General features: G+C 34.8%; 2 protein-coding genes across 6 annotated transcripts in view; both read right to left on the bottom strand.

The window, feature by feature from the left end:
* Window positions 1-937: 937 nt before the first annotated feature.
* On the bottom strand, window positions 938-7,481 carry LOC106664647 (cAMP and cAMP-inhibited cGMP 3',5'-cyclic phosphodiesterase 10A-like). Its single transcript, XM_014390566.2, has 16 exons — window positions 6,826-7,481; window positions 4,642-4,737; window positions 4,476-4,580; window positions 4,265-4,371; window positions 4,028-4,201; window positions 3,285-3,421; window positions 3,063-3,229; window positions 2,880-3,013; window positions 2,711-2,823; window positions 2,414-2,654; window positions 2,200-2,352; window positions 1,974-2,140; window positions 1,806-1,920; window positions 1,326-1,504; window positions 1,101-1,267; window positions 938-1,020 (listed from the first exon to the last, which is right to left on the bottom strand). Exons 1-15 carry the CDS (start codon window positions 7,232-7,234, stop codon window positions 1,129-1,131), a joined length of 2,436 nt encoding a protein of 811 aa, XP_014246052.1. The 5' UTR covers window positions 7,235-7,481; the 3' UTR covers window positions 938-1,020; window positions 1,101-1,128.
* A 2,483-nt stretch (window positions 7,482-9,964) lies between these two features.
* The window catches only part of LOC106664598 (protein draper), a 47,648-nt gene continuing 43,511 nt past the window's right edge, over window positions 9,965-14,101 (bottom strand). For 2 of the 5 annotated variants that reach the window (XM_014390474.2, XM_014390473.2), the window contains 10 exons: window positions 13,887-13,994; window positions 13,453-13,824; window positions 13,029-13,073; window positions 11,669-11,842; window positions 11,439-11,615; window positions 11,239-11,349; window positions 10,970-11,170; window positions 10,743-10,913; window positions 10,549-10,677; window positions 9,965-10,471 (listed from right to left, as the gene is read on the bottom strand). In XM_014390474.2, the coding sequence (XP_014245960.1) occupies window positions 10,359-10,471; window positions 10,549-10,677; window positions 10,743-10,913; window positions 10,970-11,170; window positions 11,239-11,349; window positions 11,439-11,615; window positions 11,669-11,842; window positions 13,029-13,073; window positions 13,453-13,824; window positions 13,887-13,994 (1,601 nt within the window). In that variant the 3' untranslated portion in view covers window positions 9,965-10,358. The remainder of the gene's footprint in view (window positions 10,472-10,548; window positions 10,678-10,742; window positions 10,914-10,969; window positions 11,171-11,238; window positions 11,350-11,438; window positions 11,616-11,668; window positions 11,843-13,028; window positions 13,074-13,452; window positions 13,825-13,886; window positions 13,995-14,101) is intronic. The other 3 variants (XM_014390475.2, XM_014390478.2, XM_014390476.2) reach the window with 3 other exon arrangements.

A 14,101-nucleotide genomic window follows, 5' to 3' on the forward strand; every position in this document is an offset into this window, starting at 1 on the left:
CTCTTTTCCTCCCTCTATTCTATTATCTTTAATCATTTTTCTATTCATCTGTTTCTGTCAGCCCCTCACATGAATCTGTGTCTGTTTTCTGTCAGTCTGTTTTTTCTCTTTCGTTCTCTCTCTCTCTTTCATTCTTTGTCCTATCCCCTCATAAATTAGAAGAAAGTTCTAACTTTGCGTAGTTAAATAAAACGATTAATCTCTCTCTCTTTCGTTTAAATCTTTGCCCATAAGAGTTAATATCTAGTATTTGTGCAACTTGCTTGTCAGCGTTATTGTATTTGGTTATTTATTCTAGCCCATTTAAAGTGGTGTAATGTATGTAGGTAACGTAAAGTAGGCATCGAGTCTGATATTTTCTCGAATATTTACTATTTATCGTGAGTGTCCATTTGTTAATTGCATCTTCTTGGTGGGTTTCGTAACAAGAAAGCGCCTTCGTTCAGCTCGTCCAAACCGACAAGGGGCAACCTCAAAGGTTACTAAAATAAGAGATTTTTCCTTAGGGTAATCTTATCGCCTATGTTCTGTCTTAACTTTTGTTCTGGTAAATGCTGTATTTGAAAATTCCATTGTCGATTTCTCATAGAACTCTCTTAAGGCAATGAAATCCACGCATTGACAACTTTTACTTATGCATTTAGAAAAAGACAAAAAATATAAACCCAACTGGGACTCGGAACCATTGATCGTGGGCTATATGATGTTTCCTTCACCACTACCACGTCAACCAGCTAGGTGAAAAATAGACAACTGCAGTATTTCAGTTGATCTCGTATCAACAAGCATGTAGATTTGATGCTGAAACATCGTGTGTTTAACGAACTCTGTACTTTTGGTCATTCTAACCTTAAAAAACTATTAACTTAAGATCAAATATAAGTAAAAGTCGGGTTTTGTATAACGATTTCTTAGCAAGAACGAAAAATGGAAAAAATAAACAATGTACACTCTTAGTTTTATTCGGTGGTACTGTTGAACATGACACGTTAGACTTAACACCACCGTTATCATTGTACCCTGAAAATAACAAAAGAAAAAGGATCATTCTAAATTTATGTTACACAATGATAACCAAAAAATAAATCGGTTATTTTTACTTATTTGATGTATCCTGTTAGAAAAGGGTTAAGTTTTTAGAGAATCTAATACTTTCATGACCTCGTCTCTCAATTTTGATGTCTTGTATACGATCGACTTGTCCGGAAACCAGACCTCCACGTCCTCCTCGATCTGCAGGACTCCTTTCCAACACTCTAGGACGTTGCTGAAAAAGAAAGGAATTATTAGAAAAACAATTGATTACTTGAGAAAATGGGACGGACAGGCAAGCGGCATAGATCGGGGCTGTATTTGGAAATAGCAGGTTGATAATGTAAATCCAAGGTAGGACGACTTCGTGTAAGAACTTGATCTGATCGACAGCGACCTTCTGAAGGTTCTCGTTTGTGTTCGGCATAATCGGCAGACCGCTCACGTTAATCATCGAGTCCTGGCACCCCTCCTGAAAAAAAGTTTAAAAGTTAGACGGTATATGTTCTCCAATCTGAGAGCATAGGTCAGTTGTGATATATTGATATTTGAAGGAGGTTGACCCGTAGTTTGGTTTGTTGCGGTCGGTGAAAAATAGTGATGATAGGACCGGAAATGACCAAATTACATATAATCTCATTAATGTCTGTTGACCGAACAGAAGTTTAATAATATTCTCTTGTTCAAATCATAAGAGGATCAAATTCACTGAATAACTATTATCTCAAGCAAAATATGTCTCTTAACAAAATGGCGACAATCGAAATTCTCACTATTTCATCAGATAGTTGACAGTAGAGTTTCATCAGTTCTGTGACAGACATGATAAACGGTTTTGTATGAAGGTAGTAAGTGGCCACGACCATAATCCCTCTTTTCATCCTTATTCTGAAAAAAGAATGAAATATGATAGATGTACGTGTTTGATTTTATGTTTAAACCTGTCGTCCGGGTGGTTCCACTTGAACAGTTTTTTGTCGAGACGGTTCACCAAATCTTTGCCGTCTTGTACGTAGTCTTTCTGGTAGCAGTATAGAAGCAGTTGGCTGATTTCGTTCATTTTTTCATTGTAAACTGGTTTGACAACAGGCGGGAGTACGCCAGTGTCCTGTAACAAATCTTGCATTGAAGGAAGAAAAGATTTAAAAAAAAAAAAATAATTACAACCTTGAAAATTATCTCCATATACTTAAGGGTTTCGTGGTATTTGAATTGCTTCCACTCTGAGTATTCTGGAAGGGCGTCGACTTGAGCAGAAGTAGCGATCATATTATTGTTATGCACACCGTGGCATAGAGCAGTCAACAACAGCTCCTCTTTCTATCGGATAAGATCGTTTTGATAAAAATTGACAGTAAAATGTTTAAGAACAAATTAAAACCTCGTCTAGGGTGAAGAGCGAAGGGTACTGGGACAAGACGAAAAACACTACGTGAAATAGTGAAAAACAATGATGGAAATTGTGAAAAATCCCATTGGGTGTCGCTTTTGCGGCCATCAAAAGGAGTTTTTTCGTGTTCACGGCTTCGATGTACGCTTTGCCCATGACGTGCAGCAACAACTCATGTGCGTAGAAACAAAGATTCATCGTCGGAATCGACTCATCAATAAGAAAACTGAATCTACAACCGTCATTTTTAAAATTTCAAGTCATTTTATGGATATAAAGACAGTTTACTTTTTCAGATCGTTGGGTATAGTCACATTGAGTTCGTGAAAGACTTGTAGGTCATGGATACAAGGCTCCATGTGATATTCCAACATCTTCTGCCTCACTTTCAATCTTGAGAGCTAAGGAAGTTGATCAGGATGAAATTCTTATTGTATTTTTTTTAAAGGTGCCATACCAGTCTCCTCATGTCTTCTTTAAGTGTGTAGCAGGAGAGAGTGGCATTGCAGAACAGTATGATGTTGTTCATTATATCGACGTCCGTCTTTGTGAATTTCTCACCGTCGATTTTGTTCAGAAGTTCGACGACACCTAGGAATCACTATTAGAAATGGCGTATAAATCTCATGAGTTTTATTACCGATAGCGCGCTTGTTGTACACGACCGGCATCGATAAGATGTTGCGACAAGGGATCGGTTTGAAAATCGACGTGTTGAACCTGTTCAGGACGAGTTCTTTGCGGCTGAGGTTAAGCGGTTTCCCAGTAATCGCTACTCTAGCAGCGACAGTTTTACTCGTGTTCAATCTGTTTTTATTAATCATTAAGACAATTGATCAAATTGATAAATGTGTTGACATACTTAAACCACTGTTTTCTCTGGTGTTTGTCAATTCCCGATTCGGCGTACATGTCCATCTCGAGATCTCCTCGGTCGTCCACGTGGGCTATCGTGTAGAAAGCGGAGCTCTGGGCACATAAAGCTATCCTTGCTGAAACCTGTTTGCAGAAAACTTCAAATTTTATCACTTTTTTTTGCAAGAGTTAAGTCTGATTAAGGATTCGCTAAAACAATGCACCAAAAAATCTATATTTAATCATGAAAATTGCTCTTGTTTTTGTTTCTTCTTCTGTAAGAATTACTAATCTCAATTAGAAATTTAAATGCGATTTTTTAAGACTTGCTTTGGTCTACTGACGCTGTTTTGGTCTATCACACGCGTTTTGGCTTTTGTCCATCTTCAGTTGTAGGTTTAGCAGGTGGTACATAACAGTGTATCACCCTGCTTATATCCCTGACTGATTGAATAAAGCGAAATGCCGAATATGTTTGACATACTAATCCAGCGAAGATAAACAGGCCAGGATGACTGGAAATGTACCAGTTGAAAAGTCATAAGTGCTTTGAAATAATACCTTAATGTTTAGCGATTCCAAAGATCTTTGAGATATTTTATATGCATTTAGACGTAATTTAGACGCATAGACTAAAACAGCTAAGATAAGACCAAAATGATCGGAAACGAACAAACAATTCAACTTGCTTAATGTATTTTTTTTAAATACTTCAATTTTAAATAGATCATTTTAATTTTCTGAACTTACCACAAGTTCCGAGAAAAACATATTCAGCTCAATAGGTTGGCAAAAATAAATTGAAATAAGCTGTTTAAGATAATCGTATAAAATCCTCTCTTTTTCAAAAAGCATGGAATCCTGGTTTTCTTGCACAGTGGCACCAATCCAGCCGACGAGATTTAGACAAGCTTCAACTTCCCTCTAAAAAAACACACCAGCTTGTTTATTTTCTGTTCTTTTTATCTAGAATTGTCTGTTTTAAACCTTAGAATACGGCTTGTCTTTCAGATCTCTCGAGAGCTCAATAACGGCGAACAATTCCAAACCAATTGGGGTGATGATCGGCGTGCACAATGCTGGTCCGTTTTCAGCTAAAAAACACAAGACCATATTTAGGTTAAAGTAATCTTAGGGCAAAGAAAATAACCTCTTTAGTAAATTGAAGATCAATCATTTGACATAAGCGGACACTTACTCGTCCAGCCCAATCCAAACGGAAAACGAGCATCACTCAAACAGTCTTCAGTGACAACATACTGCTTCGTGTATGCAACGTAGGCCGCAAGTGTCGTACCCGGTTCTGAAAATATTTAATTATATAATAAGCTGTGACTTTTTAGAGTGGGTTTATTAGTTCTTACGTATTTTGTAGTTCACCCTGTGAGACTGGGCGACTACGTGAGTTGAAAACTGGAAGATTTCGCCGTTCGCATCATCTTTCAAATAGAGTATCATATCTGCAAAAATTGATATTTATAAATTTGGTTCTCTCTCGATAAAGAATTTGATATGTACAAATTGTTCAATTTCAACAAATATTTTAAGCATTTTTAAGGATTTTTTGTCTCACAGGTAGGTCGAAAATTTAGCTGAGGATCTATTCCGTAATTTGTGAGATTTCCTCTCGAGTCTGTGGCTTGAAAAATCAGCTACTTCGTCTCTGGTCATTTTTAGTCTGTCTATCCTGCTTTGGCCTGTCAAATGTTTTTCGGCTTTTCGGTGGTGGATTTGTATCGGTGCCTCAACCTGCTTATACCCTGGCCTATACTACGGAAGATGGGAAGCAACTCCATGACTGTTTTGAAAATAAACATATTCGACAAAAGTCTTAGAGAAAAAGATCGATAAAAACTACTAAAATTTTTATCCTACTTATCACAGTTACTTCTGGTGATAACTTGGTAACATTATTGAGCATTTGGCAATGAATCTATCAGCATACATAATAAAAAAACCTGGTCAGATTTTTGGACTTTGTGGAACTGATCTACGGTGCAAATATTGTCAAATTCATGGCGAGAAAACCGCCATCGGGGCAGTGTCATATGTATGTAAAAGGGGTGGAAACACATTTTGTCTATCTCACTAATTATCAACAGAATTTGGGGGAAACTTGGTCAGATTATGGAACTTTATGGAGTTGATCTACCAGTGGTCCAAACATTGTTAAAATCGTGATGAGCAAACCACCTACGGGGCAGGGTCATTTATGGTACGTGCAAGGAGTAGATACATATTTTGACTAATATATCGCTATTAATCAGCAGAATGTGGTAAAATATATAAAATCATGGCGAGTAGACCACCATGGGAGCAGTGTCATTGGTAAGTGAAAGGGGTAGAAACACATTTTTTATATTGCTTTTTTAACCATCCCTAACCATTTATATTGCTAAGATATTTATCATAAAAATTTGGTGAAAACACGTTAAATTTTTGAAATTGGTGGAGTTAATTTAACAATGGTCCAAGTAGTTTCAAATTGTAGTGGGCAAACCCATCGGAGCAGTGACATCTATTGGTAAGTGAAAGGGTAGAAACACATTTTATCTAATATCTCGCTATTTATTAACAGAATCTGGGAAAAACTTAGTCAGATTTTTGAACTTTGTGGAGCTGATCTACGGTGCAAATATTGTCAAAATCAAGGTAAGAAAACCGCCATCGGGGCAGTGTCATTTCGTATGTGAAAGGGTAGAAACACATTTTATCACTATTTCGCTATTTATCTTTATTTATAAGGAAAACTTGGTCAAATTTTTGAACTTTGTGGAACTGATCTACGACCTACGTAGATCTACGATCTAATATTGTTAAAATCGTGGTGACTAAACAACCATCGGGGCTCTCTTTGTGCAAATGAAAGAAGTGGAAACATATTTTGTCTAATATCTCGCGATTTGTGAACAGAATCTGGCAAAAAAGTTGGCACAATTATTGAATGTTTAGGACATGTTCTATCATCAAAATTGTCATTATTTTGGTATGGAACATCATTAGGACTTAGCAATGAATTGGTTATGTGAAGAGCCGCTGTATGCATTTTCCTTTAAAACATCCATCGAAATAATAAACTTTAAAATAATAAATAACTCCTTTCATCTTTCTCGATGAACGTATAAAACGGAAAAAATCACCCAAAACCACCACTGAAAAGCGGAAACGCAGACCAAAACGTCAAAAAACACGACCAAGGTACAGATGGTGCAATTAAAGTTCTGCAGAAGCAGAAAATGATCATCAACTTCTGCTGTTTGTTAACGATGTGAGCAGTTAAAAAAAAAAAAAAACACCGGCCAATTCAAGTAGAATGTTTATGCTATTTTTGTACTATCAAGTTGATTGCAAATATTGTAATGTTTTAGATTGAATGTATTCATTGTTTGAAAATAATTGCAGTGGAGGAAAATTAATTATCCTTAGAACACATGTTGGTATTTATAATTCAAAATTGAAATTTCGTTTAGACCGCGTTTAGCGCATCAAAATTGGATGTTACTTCGCAGCGAAGACTTATGAAAGCTACTAAAGACAGCATAACTCACTTTCGGACTTCGTGCACTTCTTCAACGTCAGGGCGGAGTCGAGGAGGAGCATCGGGAGGTCGAAAGTCGTTTTAAGATGCGAAGAAATGTTTGGAATGTTGAAAGAAGGCCTTGTTAATCTGATGGTCCTAAAAGACTTCTTGCCCTTAGTTGTGATGTTTTTAGGACCGGCGGACTGGGATCGTAGGTAAATGAAAGGGGCGATGATACGGGCGGCCGCCTGCACTTCCATTTTTGAAATACGTTTCGGCTTTTTGAACTGGGTACTTCGCATTTTCTTATAGAAGTCTGAGATTCTGAAGCTGGGTTCCAGTTTCTTCGACGAGTGGACAGGTCTCACGTTGGACGAGTCGCCCGAGGTTCGCGAAGACGAGATCCTTTGAGACATATCGCTCGACCATTTTGGCATTTTTACCTTTTCTTTCTTATTCTCTAGTCTTCTATTTGCGAAGAACCATCAATTTCTTGATTAGAAGAATAGTTAATTTTTTCCCTTTTATTTCGTTATTCACTTTTCTGCTCTAGCTACAAATTGAACCGATCTTAGAAAAATAAAACTGAAGGTATATTTTTGGTACAAAAATTAAAAATAAAATTAGTATAACAGAAAAATCAACAATTCAATATGTGTAAAATTATCCACATGTTTAAAAATACATAAATTTTGAATACCAATTACTTCTCATTTTTTTCTACCATTTAACCAACTTTATTGTTCACACAGTTATAGTTTAGTATACAACTATTAGTATCTAAAACTGCACAACAAAAACTGTCTTTTATTGTTTAATCAATTAATTTAATTCAACAACTATATGACATTTTACATTAAAAAAATCTCTTTTACTTAAATCTATCCTTCTCTTACTTCATAATGTAATACCTTATTAAGTAGAAGAAAAATTATCTTTGGTGTATTCAATTCGATCAATTGCTCTCCTTTAATCACCACTTTAATCCCTCCATTTCTACCCTCCTATACTCTCCTATTGTCCGTTCCCTGCTAGAATACTGCTCCTTAATCTGGTTCCCACAGTACAATACCTATATTAAATTTTTAGAACAAATTCAGCAGAAATTCCTTAAGCGGATAGGCTGCAGGAAAATGGGTATATCCTCATTGAAATCCTGCAACAGCAACTAAGTTTAATTTCGCTTAAATCTCGACTACACTCAAAGCTCTATTTTTGTATAAATTTCTTAACAAGAGATACTCCCCTGAGAGTTAATAACTAATAAATTTCCATGTACCCACTAACTGTACCTGATACTTCTCACTCTTCTCCACTCCTTCGGCTACGACCACCTACCTGTACAATTCTCCTATCAACAGACTTGGAAATCAAATTAATAATAATCCATATATGTATATAGAAGTCATAATTGACCATATTAATTAATTAAATTAATTATACTTTTTATCCAAGGTTTTGGTTGAGATGAAAAAGCTTGTGTCACAAGTGGTTTCGAAGCCACGATCTCCGGCTCAATAAACCGCTGATCAAACCACTTGAGCTGAAGTCATAATGACCTTAGATAAAAAGTATAATTAATTTAATTAATAATGGACTTTTTTTAACAACTCTTTTTCACAGATCAAAAATTCTTTAAAACCTATCCTCTAGTCACTCACTACATTCACTTGTAGTTTTGGATACATCGTTAAAACTGAAACAATTTATTATAGATGAATAATTTGAACACCACATAAGTCTTGAGTTGTAACAATGCTCTCCTTTATTTTTAGTATTGTTTTATTCATTTATTTATTTTTTCAGTCAGCAGTACTAAAGTTTAATATGTGTTATGTTTTCGTTTTTTATATCTTCTTTGCCTTTTACTGAAATTCTTCTTCTTTTATATTGTATTATTAATATTAGTTTTTATTATAGTTAATTTTTGTATTAATAGAGCTCACATTTGTAGGATATTTGTATTTCTTCTTTAGAAATTGTTACATGCCAAAGCTTGTTGGTATGATCCATTTTAATTTGTTTCTGCTTTCCTTTTTCTACCCCTTTGGTTTCTGTTTTGGCCTTGGTTAATTTGAAGATTTTGCTCATTTGGCCTAATTTTCTGGCTGGTCAACACTTCCTGGCAAATTTGAGGAAGTTACGTTACAAAATTATACTATAAGTAAATCGAATATATAGTTCCTCCTATTCCCATTGAGATATATATGACACCTTGGACTGTACCTCGACAAACAACTTATGTGAACTCCCCATACAAGACTAATGCAAAAATTTAAATACAAGATTTTTTCTGCTAAAAAGATTACTTGTCAGGAAAAAAACCTATGTACTACCTTGCCAGCATACGGACATACAGACCTAAACAGTTCCACCAACTTTACCATTAAGTGTTTCAATCTTAAAAGGCTCCAAACTTCCAATGCTTCCTTTTATCTTGAACCATATAAGTTATTCCAACTTAAAATTGCACAATTCCATTATAAAAGATTCAATTCTAAATTATCCTATCACCAGACCCCTTAACGCATGAATTGTCATCCATAATGCTGTTCACCAATTTTCATTGGAAATTGTAGTTATGTTAGGCATGTGACTTCTTTTGTCTATGGTCAGCCAGGGATAGTTCCTAGTGAGCTTACCTCGTTGGTGAACTACTGACCATCACTGGATGGTTGCCGTTCATGCTTGTTGCATACTTTTTTTTACTTATGAACTTGCATATTAACCAGACTACATACATATTGTTTCATCATTTAAATAAAGTTGGGTGGAAGGGTAGCATGATAAAAAGGGCCAGGGATGACAGTGGAATTGAACCCACGACTGAGGGGTTTATGAACCTAGAGTCTATTGCACTAACCACTCGGCTACCGAAGTTTTCCAAATAAATACATGAAAAAAACATGTTTCCAGTTACTTTTTTTTATTAGTTAGTTGATATGTGGCATTTTTATGTTGCCATTTAAGTTCAGAATAATTCTTAATTGGAACTCATTTCATTTTTAAAATTAACTTCCATGATATCTGTAAAGTTGGTTGGATGTAAATCCAACTAAAAAGATCCAATTTAAAAAAATCCAACCAAAAAATACACACTACAGCAAAACAAAAGAACATTTAAAAGACAAAAATTTTAAGAGAGGTGCAATAACAATTTTTAAAAATAAAAATTTAATGTTTTATTTTCAAACATACGTATAAAATACATGGAATCTTCATGCAACTCTTCCTGGTATGTACAAATAAAAATATATCTTTAAAAATGATTATCACAAGTTTTTAAAATAAACTGTATATGCAATGAGGGTTTAATTGTCTACCAGGATTTTGCAATTTAACAATAAATATTTTACACTATACACACATTTTAATGGATAAAACAAAATTTAAAATTTAAAATTACTATTTCAAAATAAAATTTAAATAAAAGTTATCACATTTAAATGTACAAAAACTATTTCCAAAAAACATGATCTAAAATGTTGGGAAGCAAAACTGTAAATTATATACAGCTATCAAATGTACATATGTTTGTTGCTACAAAATGTAGAATGTCATTTATTGTGATGACGTATCTGAGTCAGCTTTCTTTAAACCGTTGGGCATTCGTTGATAATGCGGTTTCAAAGAACTGCCAGGTCGACTGTAGTCCAGGTGGTCGTATACCTCTTCTACACAAAAATAAATAAATATAACATATAAAATAAAATAAAAAAGTAGTTTACATATAAGTTCTGACAATTATTACCTGGAGGTACTTTAGAACCTTTAAGTTCTTCATAAAAGTGTTCATTTTTCAAGTCTTCTAAGCTGTTGTACATATTGGGATTTCCTAAATCGGCATCCCGGTTTTTCATCGATAATGTACTTGTTGTACCTAGTTAAAAAAATATTTGTATTGAAATAAATTAATTTTCAAACAATTATAATTTTTTAAACCACCTCTGCAAGAAAATTCATCATCATCGTCATCAACAGAAAGCCCAAATCTTTCTTTCTCGAGATTTGAACTCTTCAAGTTATTTTTAATCATTTTATTGTTTAGTGGACTTGCTGCATCATCTTTCTGAGTGGGTCCGATTGAATATACCGGATTGTCAAAATGATGTCCACCTGTAAATACAAAAATGTCAAGTATTGTGCAATATTTCATTTTATTTGATATTTACCTCCTTCGGGGTCTGCAATGTACTGAACATTGGCTATTTCAGTTTTTAAGTTGCTCACTCTTCTTCGATAATATATTATAATAAAGACAATAGATATGACGAGTATAATTGCGACAAATGTCCCTCCGACTACACTTCCGGGGCTAGATTCGCTCACTTCTAAGACACTCCTTTCAGATAAAACAATGTCACAATCTTCACCTATAATAAAAACATCAAAATTTTAATTTTTTATTAGAAACGGGTGAGAATGTTGGAGAAATTCTTACCTCCAAAACCTCGTTTACACACACAACCGTCTGCTGCGTGGCAAACGAATGAGAGTGACTTGCACAAACAAGGCTGCATGCAGTGTTCACCATAAGATCCTTCTGGGCAAACTGTTACAAATAAATTAATTACAGGTTGTTACTTATAATTTTTTTTAAATATCTCATGATATCTAAATAATCGTTATTTTGAAACTTACTTTCAGTACACTGAGGCCCCATCCATCCTGCCTTACATTTACAAACTCCATCATTGATTCGACACTTGCCACCGTTCTGACATTTGCAATGTCTTGTACAGTTGATACCAAACATTCCTTCAGGGCAATGCTGGTTGCAAGAGGGCCCTATCCATCCTGGTAGGCACTCGCAGATACCTATAGAGTCAACAATAAGTAACAAGCTTCCAGTAATTACGCTTCGATCTCACCGGTTACATGATGGCAGTCGGCCCTGTTTTTGCAATTGCAAGTCTTAAGGCAGCCTTTGCCGTATTTCCCGATCGGACAGGGATGCTGGCACATCGAACCTGTGTAGCCGGGCCTACATGTGAACTCGCCTGTTACATGATCACATGTCCGGTTTTCTGAAAGCATTTGAGCCACTAAAGAAAAGAATGGAAACTCATGAGAATTCGCATCTCAACATCAGGAAAGAAATTTAAAAAAGGCATTATACAACTAATAAAGTTAAAAAATAAGCATCAGTTATATGGAAATTATACAATTTAAATATTGATTAATTTGCTTAATTTGAAACTTTACCTTAATTTTAGTTTAAAACAATACTAAAGATTTATTGGAGAATTTATTATGGTAATATTAACATATACCAAATATTTTCATGCAAAATATTGAAATCAAAATTGATTAAATTTGGTGCAGTGGTTAAAATTTTATTTATGCAACAGACAATGATTATTTAAAGTGGTAGGGCAGATTTTCTTTTGAAAAATCAATGCAATTAAAAAAAATCATAACTGCATTCAATAAATATATAAAAATATGTTTGCGAAACAATTTTACTGATTTGTTCATTTTGTTATGTATACTATATAAAGATAAAAACACATTTATCTAACAGGCTTTTTTTATGTAGACAAGTATATTGCAAGTTGCATCTTATTAAAATTATAAGCACATTTAAAGAAATGTTAAAGCTGTACTATACGTGCAAAGTGTGGATTAGAAATCTAACGAGATCTTGGTGAACTTTATGAGCAACAAATTCCTACAGACTTTTCTATTTTTGCTTTATTGTACAGTGGCAGTGGACTGTTTTTACAAGTCGATGAGAAAACTCAAATAGTCTTCACAGTAGAGTACAAATTACAAAACAAAAATTATTTGTATGCCAAGGTGAGATAACTCAAAATTGCTTAAAAATTGGCATAGACAGTTTAGCAGTTGATGGTCGCAGTGGTTGAGTGGGTAGTGAGTCATTCTCTCTGCTAGTTACAGACCCCGTGGTTTTAATTTCCACCGATGGCCTGAAATCTCTGACCTCTTCCTCCCAACGTCTTTTGTAAAAGTTATTACATTCTTTGGTTAACATAGAAAAATAAAGCCATTTATAAAAAAAAAAAGTTTAGAAGCTGCTAAACTCAAGCAAACTATCTAATCTCTGGTTATAATGCTAAGCTAGTTATTTTTGCAATCACATGCCACTGCCAGATATAAATTATGGCTGGAGTTGGCTGTTAAATCAAAATTACAATTTGACAGCTCATCTAGTTCAGCCGAGATGTTAGAAAACGAAACAAGTTTTGCTTTGACACACAAAATTAGTACCTTGTTTTGCAATTTGTGTAGTTACATTAGTATGCCTAGTCCTTCCTGATTTTCAGCAGTGAAAAAAAAAAGAAAAAAAAGTTAATATCAGGGTACTCACAAGCAATTACATCGCTAGTGTTGTAAGCATTAAATAAAACATATAAATGATTGGATATTGAATTTCATATAAGAAAATAAATAAATAAATAAAATCTCATGGTAATTTTTACAAAAATTCTTTTAAAATGAATTTTTTTAAAGAGTAATGTACCAGGCTTAAACCTTGTAAGCAAATGTACCTTAAAAAATACAAAAAGTTTAGGAGGACAATTATTATTAACGAAGAAATGTGGTTTTATGAACAAATGAAAACAAACAAAGCCAACAAAATCTGTACAAGTTCATGTTAAACATTAAAAGGCAACTAATAACTGAAACTTACGATGTCCCACTGTTGGGCAACGTTGCTTGCACCCTGCACCATACGATCCTGCCGTACAAGGTAGTTCACAGAGTTCACCCGACCAACCTGACTCGCATCCACATTTCCCTGACAACTGCTCGCAAGAACCGTTGTTGAGGCAGCTGCATTTTTTGTCGCAATTCTCTCCGTAGAAGCCTTCATTGCATTTTGTGTCGCACAGGACACCTTTCCATCCGTGTTTGCAGATGCAAGTTCCACTGACAGGATCGCATTTAGCGGTGTTGTCTTTATCACAGTCGCATGAGTTGATACAGTTTCTGCCAAAGAACCATTCCGGGCAGACTTGGTCACATTGCTCACCGGTGAACCCAGGCCCACAAAGGCAATTGCCTATTAACAATAAAAATTACAATTGAAGAAATGTCGGTGGGAAGTTTTAGAAACCAGTTTACCATTTCGAGGGTCACATGAGCCATCGTTTTTGCACTGACAAGTGCTTGTGCAATTCTGACCATAATAATGTTCTTCACATGGTCGGTCACATTGTTGACCTTTCCAACCTAAAAGAGAAATGAATAAATTTAAATTTTTATAGTTAAAAAGTGAACTAAAAGCATGTTTTATTATTTGGACAAGTACTTAAAACATTTTGGTAGGAAATTGGAAA

This window comes from Cimex lectularius, unplaced genomic scaffold (assembly GCF_000648675.2).
Source record: "Cimex lectularius strain Harlan isolate CLEC.00 unplaced genomic scaffold, Clec_2.1 scaffold13, whole genome shotgun sequence".
NCBI classification, from domain to species: domain Eukaryota; kingdom Metazoa; phylum Arthropoda; class Insecta; order Hemiptera; family Cimicidae; genus Cimex; species Cimex lectularius.

Coding starts and splice junctions, on each gene's coding strand:
- LOC106664647 (XM_014390566.2), bottom strand. CDS start 7,234: ATGCCAAAATGGTCGAGCGATATGTCTCAAAGGATCTCGTCTTCGCGA. Junction 4,738..6,825: donor GAAGTGCACGAAGTCCGAAA/GTGAGTTATGCT, acceptor CAATTTTTGCAG/ATATGATACTCTATTTGAAA. Junction 3,014..3,062: donor GTACAACAAGCGCGCTATCG/GTAATAAAACTC, acceptor AGTGATTCCTAG/GTGTCGTCGAACTTCTGAAC.